We start from the raw sequence: 7,919 nt of genomic DNA, 5'->3' as shown, positions 1-7,919 counted from the left end.
AAAGCTTAGGAAATGGAGACTCCAAAGTCTACTTCTCCTCTTTGCTAAAGGCACCAAGAAATATACGAGCAATTTACCTGATCTTGTCACTGTTTTGGCTTTAGAAGGAATGTGGCCAGGCTGGCATCTTGGTTTTGGGATTCTGGCCTCCAGACTATGAGGGAATAAATGTCTCTTATTCCTTGACCACCGAGATCATGGTCACTTGTTTTGCGTCCCTGGAAATCAATAAGATGTCTTGACTAGGATACTATTTATGACATTTCGGTATTTACTATTTATGACATTTCGGTATTTAATTGAAAGATTTTAAATTGTTTAAATGGATTTTAAATTTGGAATGACTTAATCAAACGGAGTCAGTTTTATTGTTTATTTGAGTCTAAATTGAGTAGAATCTTAGGTAGAAGGCAAATAGTGCAGCACCCATGAGCCATGAGGGGAAAAGCCACAGAGAAATCAATAAATATAGCTCAACCTGTAGGAATTTTGGTGTCCAACCTTCTCTTCCTGGATTTACATCAGCATTCACACACACACACACACACACACACACACACACGCATACACACACGGTCACAGACACAGACACATTTGCACATACACATGCACTGTTTGACATGGGTCTCACGAAGGCATCCAGAAGCTCCATTGGGCTCCCTCTATGACAGCGGCCAGCACGTCCTGGATGGCCTTCAGCCACCCACATCTGGGGAAGTCCACACACCTGATTGGAAATGAAGTGCCAGCCCCTTAAGCGAATGGGCCACCCAGGCGCCCCTGTCTCTGGGACTCTTCAAAGAGAGTGGCAGGTAGAATGGTAGAATCCTATCACGTGGGTCTTCCTGACCTGAATCCAAGCGAGCATCTTTCTCCAAAGCAGCCCAACAGCTACCACCAGCACTAGCCCAGGGGGAGAGCCTCCATTGCCAATCCTGTTGGCCCCGTGGGTAGTTTCCCACTCTAAGACTGGCGTGTCTTGGGCTTAGGATGGGCTTTTGAATGGGCCTTTCCTCTCTTCTTCATGAGGCTGCTCCTGGGCGTGTGTGCATGGCCCTAAAGCCATGTCCTAGTCCCTGCCTGGCGCCTTGCAGCCCTACCACAGCTTCCTCCAGCCTCCGCCTGGCCTCACCCAAACTCATGAGGGCCCTGCCACCACCCCACCCTTAGGCCCATCAGTCTGACCTCTGCCCCACCCATACTGCCACCCCGTCCCAATCCTCCTATGCCCCATCCGGCCTCAACGACTACCCAGTCCCTTGCTCAACCTGGCCAAAGTGGCACTGGCCACTCTCAGGACCACTCCCCATGTAGAAGAAACACGATCTGGGGCCAGTGGAGGCATACCTTTCACTGTTCTTCGCATACGAAGTTGCATCCACCACGTTTGGACCTGTTTCTTAAAGGATTAAGGTGTCCATTGAGTTTTCATCCTTTCCTAGACAATCTGTTGCGATGGGATGTTCAGTGGACAGTTTGAGATGAGACGTTCTCTGACCTCAGTCAACTTAGCGATGCTGATTGCCTTCCTTCATGGAGTGATCGCAGCCACTCAATCCAAGGCCTTCAAGGAGCACACAGGTGACCCATCTGCCTGGACTAGACACCTGCTCCCAGGTGACTGCCTTGGCAGTGACACGTCAGCCCTTCCCAGATCTTGAGCCTGCCGGCCTTCAGAGGAGGATGACGCCACGGGTCCTCCAGGCCCCCAAGCCTCAGACCTGGCCAAGGCCTTCCCAGTGGGGATGGAGGGCTGCATATTTGCTTCCCAAGAACAGTTTTACCACCTATTTCTCTGTCGTCTATCCTCTATATGACATCCATCTCTGTCTTGGTCAACTATCGATCATGCCTCTATCTTTGATTCTCGACCTAGGGATGTCTCTCCTGCTTTACATTGTATCCATTCTCTTCCACCCCTCTGGAGTCGGCTTGTCAATCCAAACGCCTTTGACATACATACGGAGGACAGCCCATACCGCTTCTTTTCCATCCAGATAGTGTGAATTCACATCGTTTGTGGTCTTTTTCTCGGGCCTATTTGAGAGACCCTTTTTATTTTGGAGCTAGAAAAGAGTTTCACCGGTTTTTCCCTTCTCCTTCCAAAGAGACTGTCTCCATTCTGGGTAAGGAAGCCTGTCACACATGTCCTTGTTAGCTAAGACATGCTTCTCTTTTAATAGCATGACGTCAACTTTCAAAACTTTCAGGCACTATTGAAAGGGAGGCCTGGGTTCTCGCATCCACAGCCAAAACTAGAGTCAATGTTCAATAGTCTCTTCACCCCCTTCCTGAATCTGCGTGTCTAACATGGGAGTTGGGACTTCCTAGACAACTATGGAAGTCCATGCTGGCTGGATTGTGGCAAGACCCAATCCTACTGTTCCTGCTACCGAAATGGCTCCAGGATGATTCCACATGAGGGCGCCCCACTGGTGTTCCCATAACCCATACCAGTTCGTCCAAAGTTTAACGCTTTCCTAGTCCATATCTGGACTAGACTGGATTGACATTTGGGAAGGTCGGTTATGTTTTGTGGGTTTACACCAGGGAAGCAGAAAGTCACCGGAGGCTATTAGAAGGAAGAGAACAGCCCTTGGCAGGACCTCTTCAGCTGCTCTTTCTCACTGGTGTCACTGAGCCCATTGAAGGAATCCCATCCACTGCAAATGGCGTCATCATGCAGCTAGAGAGCCCAGCATGCATGCCCTTGGGTCAAGGCTGCCTACCTCTTTACCCCTGTGCCCTGTACTTGCAGATCCAAGAATATTTAGCCTACCACCATAGTTCCAATCCCAGAGCCCCATCTATATTAGGCCTTTTTATTCTTGGATGCCTGTGATCCCCACAGGATTCCAGAAAGTAGGAAATGATTCGGTTTGTTCCTGCACCCCTTGAATTGCCAGAAATCAAGAGCCATGATACTGTGTTTCCGTCAGAGGCCATGAGACAGCAATGGGGCAGGAGGCAGGACATGAGACAGGGGCCTCAGGCTAAAGGGACCAGACTCTGACTCAGGTCACACAAAGACTGCATTGCATGAATGGGACATATGGAGTGTTTGGGGATGTCCCACACTGTGGCTTCTGTACTCCCCTCTGAGGTGGAATGACCTAGTGTGTTCAACCAGTAGCTCCCCTGCCTTCCAACTGCAGAAATCTGCAGAGACTGGGGGAGCATTCCCCAAGCAGGGGCTCTCTAGGGAGGCAGGAGCAGTCATTGGCTCTTCCTAAGAAAGAAATCCCCTCTATAGGCCTATGGGCTTTTTTCCCTCGGTCCTCGTTGGAGATGTCCCTGAGAGAGAGAAGAACCGGAGCCAGGGACTACTGATCTTTTGACCACCACCTGCCCTGTCGTCAAACTTCGCTGCCTTAGGAAATCATCTGGAGGATGGGAAGTGCCAATGCCCAGGCCTCGGAAAGGCGGCAAAAATATCCACCACTTCAAGGGGGATTCTGGAATAGGGAGAGGGGAAAACTCACCCCCTGATCCCATGAAAGACCAAAGTGAGCCTGAAGCCACATGCAGTGCACCTGGCATGTACACAGGATGCAAGGGGAAATATGTTTTCTAGGCATCTATTCATGCAGGAGAGCCGGGTGTGCCTGAGATCCTCGAAGTCTAAGAAACACTAGGTCCCATCAAACTCCTCTTTCCTCTCAGGTGATTAAGCTATGATGAATGAAATTCATTACAGAAAGGATCTGAAAGGCTGAGGGGAAAAAAAAAAACATGTACATTAAGTCATAGTTGGGAAGATTTTATTAAGGATAAAACAACTACACACAACTTTGGAATAACATTTAATCACGAAACTGAGCAAACCAGGTTAAATATTCCCCATGCAATTTCCACAGCCATCACATCACAGAGTCCAGAAAATCTCATCTCACTCAGAACAAAACACAGTGCCACGCAGTGGGACGTTTATCCACAATCCCCCAAGTCAGGTATTTGTAAAACAAAAAAAGTTTTAGGTCCTAGGTTAAATTTACATTCAAGTTTACCACTTTTCATGATAATGTCACTCAATTTCATAGAGAATGTCTTTAAATAAAACAAGCTTGACATCCCAGATGCATAAGTACCCTTTGAAATATCACATCTATTTCCATATAGAGAAAGGGCCCTGTGTGTGTGTCTTTGCTTTGCACATGCAGGCCCCCCACAAGCAAGCCATGCAACATGATGTGGACTCCACCGTTTCCGTCCAACGCAGCTGAGGATGTGTGGATTCACCAGAACAGCCCAGGACTGTGACCTGTCGTCAGTTCAACAAACACCTCCTCAGGGTCCCCTGGGCTGGAGGACAAGTCTCCGAGGCCATGGGCTGTCTCACTCTCTCCCACTGTCTTCAGAGGATGAGGACACCTGCAGGTCATCATGGAGGACACTCGAAGGGACACGACCAAAGGGTCCCTCCGATTTCTGAACGACGGGAGGGCCCTGACCAGGAGCGGCTGACTTCTCAGGAGGATGGAATGAGGGAGCTGCTAGGAGCCTGGAGCTCCAGCGGCCTTTGTCCAATCTCATGAAGACCATTCGCAGGGCCTTGCCAGGGGCAGGCTTGGAAGGCAGACATGGGGCTTCGGTGCACGCCTGGACAGTTTCCAGGTGAGGTCGGGTGCGTGCAGGCTGCAGGTCGATGCTTTGCCCTGGGGCAGGTGTGTTCCTGGTCACCGGGGGTGCTGCTGGGACTCCACCTGCACTTCTCCTTGCTGGAGGACACAGACTCTCAGAAACTCCCACGTGGCCTCCCTGTTTGCCCTTGTGGGTGTGTTGGAAGGGGCTCCAGCGTGCTTTCTTTCGGGGGTTCAGGCCCGTCTCTAGGGGGATCTGGGCACATCTCTTGCTTGGCATCTTGGGGTGGATTTGGGAGGTCTGAACCATACCATTGCTTGCATTAGGATGTGAGTTCTCTTCAGGACCCTTGGCTCGTGCCTGGGCATGGCCCACGCCATGTGCCTTGGACGCAGCCTGGGGACCTTCAAGGGAGCCTCCTCGGGACCTGTTTTCTGTCAGGTGGGCAACCGGGCCACCCTTCCTGCCAAAGGGTGGGCATGCCAGGTGAGGCGTGTCAGTGGTCACCCCATGCCGAGCGTCATGGGGTGCACCGGGTGGGACGAGGCCCCCTGCAGGGCTTCCGAGAGGAGACACGGAGTGGTACCAGGCTCTCACGTCAGGGGGCTGGGTAGGTGGCTGCCATGTGAGGTGAGGCTCCAAGACGGACGCCCTCTTGGTGGTGTAGACGGGCATCGGCCTGTGTGGACGCTGTGGGAAAAGACAACACACAGAACGCACATTAGTTTTTCCTCACCACCACGGCCACATTCCCATGAAGGAAAACAAAGAAACCAACAAAAAAAAAAAAAACCCCAAGACCTTCGTATGTTCAATTCAACAGTGAAAGACAGAAAAGGGTTCTGTTTACCTAGGAAGTGGGACCATAGCTCCGGGAAGGTCGGGAATAAATACTCAACAGGATCCCCTTGATACACTTTTTACAGGGGGGAGGAGCAGAGGAAGCTGCTTTCTATGCGTCTATGGTTCCTCCAGCGGACCAGCGCTTCCAGCTACCGCGCTACGGAGGCCATAGGAATCCTGAGGGTGTGGATTCACTTTGGTGGCTACTGAGTTCTGATGGGCAATGTGGGAGAACGTGTCCCAAAGGAAAGTTGCCTCTTCTCCCATCGAGGGTCCTACGTGTTAGAAGAGTGTCCTGCAATGCTGTTCACATCCCACCCTGCTCACCGTGCGCACACATCCGAGGAATAAGGCAACATGATGCACACCAAGGGAAAATGGGGGAAGAGGATGCCCCTGAAATCACACTGCTCTGAACGGAAGCTGAGCCACGTCCTCACCCAGGAGGGCAACGAAGCCCATCAGGGTCCCCCGGAGAGAATAGGAGCCGGGAAACAGGGGACACTCACCCTCATGTAGCCACAGGATTCTGTGCAATCCTTCCAGGTTGGCTTCTGCCCCCCTTGGGGTCTCCTAGGGAATCTCTGGAGCAGGGCCTCCATCTGCTGGACTTCTTGCCTGCACAACAAAGCATGGGAAGTTGAAGGAACTCAGTTTCGTGTCTTCAGCTGGGATGCAACCTCTGGGCCTCGGCCAACGGCATCCTTTCCTTCCTCTGCTATTCTTCTCCCACCACCCAACTCCAGGGAGCCCTCCAGGTTTGCCCAGGAACTACTGGCATTCAGGGCCTATTGTGGGTCTGCCAGGCATTTGCCAAGTTCCGATGTGGCACCTGGCGAAGGGACATCCTCCCCAACACACACACCCTCGCCGATTCAGCAAGGGCAGCACAGTCGCCTAAGTGTGGACCTCTGAAAGATGGAGAGCTCCCCAACCCTGTCTGTGCCTGCAGACAGCACAGCACACAGTGTCCAGGGGCAGAGACACAGTGTCTTTTGATGTCAGCCCATGGACTGGGGACAGGAGCGAGACCCACTCCTCACCTTTGTCCCTCTTCCTTCTCCCTCGCAGCCTGCTTCAAGGGCCCGGGATCCTGCTGGTCCTGCTGACTCCATGGTTCTACATTCTCCTTCAGCTTCCTGGAGCCCCAGGCCTGGGGGACGAGGGCCCCACCCCAGTGCTTCATGGGGCATCTGCTGCTGGATGCCTTGTGCCCAAAGGCTCCACAGTCCCTGCACTTCACCTGGGGAGGAAGGAAGAGGGGTCAGTGAGTAAGTCCAAGTCTCAGGCCCACTGCAAAAAACAAGAGACGGACACATTCGGGGAGTAGAAGATTGCTTTTGGACAGGGGACATCACCTATGGTTTGTGAGGTGCCAGCCTATCGAAGACCATGTGACGATTCCCCCAGCCTGAGGTAACGAGGGGCAAGGAGGAGGGATTGCAGGTCTCAGGCTGAATAGAAGGAACCACACGGAAAGATTTGGACAAGCGCCAGCCTGGACCTGAGCCTGTGCACCCCCGAGGTGGACCCTCAGCGTCACTGAACGCCCCACCGTGTCTGCCGATGCAATTCCCGAGCAGGTCGTCCTGGCCCAGGAAAGGACAACTGACCTATGGACACAGAGCTTTCCCTGTGCCAAGCCTGTCTCCAGAGTCGTGGCAGACCCCCTGCTCACAACACAAGCCGGCCTCCACTTACCCTGGGATCCTCCTCGTCTGGCCCGGGAGCCCGGGGTGCCACGGGGGCCCTCTGTGGCCTCTTCCCTTTCTGGGCTCTCAAGGGTCTGTAGGGCCCAGGCTGGGTGTGACTGCTCGCCATCAGTCCCAGCTCCCTCAGGGACACGTCGGTCGATCGGCCTGCCTCGGGGATGGATGTCTGGATTTCCTGAGTCCAAAGAAAAAAGCAGAGTCATATTCCTGTCCCTTCTCTCCAAGTAGGCATGACAGGGCCTCGGGACCACCGGATCAAAGACAGTTGTCACCCTGTGACCTCTCCTCCCTCCCTGTTCTCCACCTTCTCCTATCTACCCAGCCCCAGGACGGGGCCCTTAGGAAAGGCAGGTGAGGTTGCCTTGAGTGACTGCTTGCGGAGACGCTCCAGAATTCTCTCACCATGCACTCTGGAAGCAAGACCAGGGACACGACTGCCCCCCAGTTTACACAAGAATCAAAGCTGTGGCAATCCTCCATGGGACACTCAAAGCTGAAAATGGAAAAGCAGTATGCTTTCCTCTCCAAACTCTCTATTTCCCCACTGACACCCGAGGAAGCCATTTTCAGCTACAAGATCCCTTGGAAAAACATCATTTCTCCTCTACGCCATTGGAAGTGGCCCATCCGAGGGCCTGAATTCTTTGATTTCATGTTTTCTTTTCAGTGCCCAATTCTTAACTCACGTCTAATCCTTGGGAAATGAATAGCTTCCAACTTCGTGAGGACCAGTGATTTTTTTCTTTCGTGTTTAAGGTTGACTTTATATACTTGAGAGAGAGC

General features: G+C 52.4%; 1 protein-coding gene across 1 annotated transcript; it reads right to left on the bottom strand.

Moving 5' to 3' along the window:
• Positions 1-4,335: 4,335 nt before the first annotated feature.
• On the bottom strand, positions 4,336-7,260 carry LOC103676933 (putative protein FAM90A26). The gene is made up of 4 exons (XM_008706149.1): positions 7,126-7,260; positions 6,468-6,667; positions 5,934-6,042; positions 4,336-5,271 (listed from the first exon to the last, which is right to left on the bottom strand). Exons 1-4 carry the CDS (start codon positions 7,243-7,245, stop codon positions 4,336-4,338), a joined length of 1,365 nt encoding a protein of 454 aa, XP_008704371.1. The 5' UTR covers positions 7,246-7,260.
• Positions 7,261-7,919: the final 659 nt, after the last annotated feature.

Source organism: Ursus maritimus, unplaced genomic scaffold, assembly GCF_017311325.1.
Source record: "Ursus maritimus isolate PB19 unplaced genomic scaffold, ASM1731132v1 scaffold_28, whole genome shotgun sequence".
Lineage (NCBI taxonomy): Eukaryota > Metazoa > Chordata > Mammalia > Carnivora > Ursidae > Ursus > Ursus maritimus.
This window is presented reverse-complemented; position numbering and strand designations above follow the sequence as displayed.

What these genes read in the sequence shown, in the direction of transcription:
- LOC103676933 (XM_008706149.1), bottom strand. Translation starts at nt 7,245, where the DNA reads ATGGCGAGCAGTCACACCCAGCCTGGGCCCTACAGACCCTTGAGAGCC. An exon ending in CAGACGAGGAGGATCCCAGG is followed by an intron (nt 6,668 to 7,125) that starts GTAAGTGGAGGC and finishes CTTCCTCCCCAG; the next exon opens with GTGAAGTGCAGGGACTGTGG. An exon ending in AATCCTGTGGCTACATGAGG is followed by an intron (nt 5,272 to 5,933) that starts GTGAGTGTCCCC and finishes CTTTTCCCACAG; the next exon opens with CGTCCACACAGGCCGATGCC.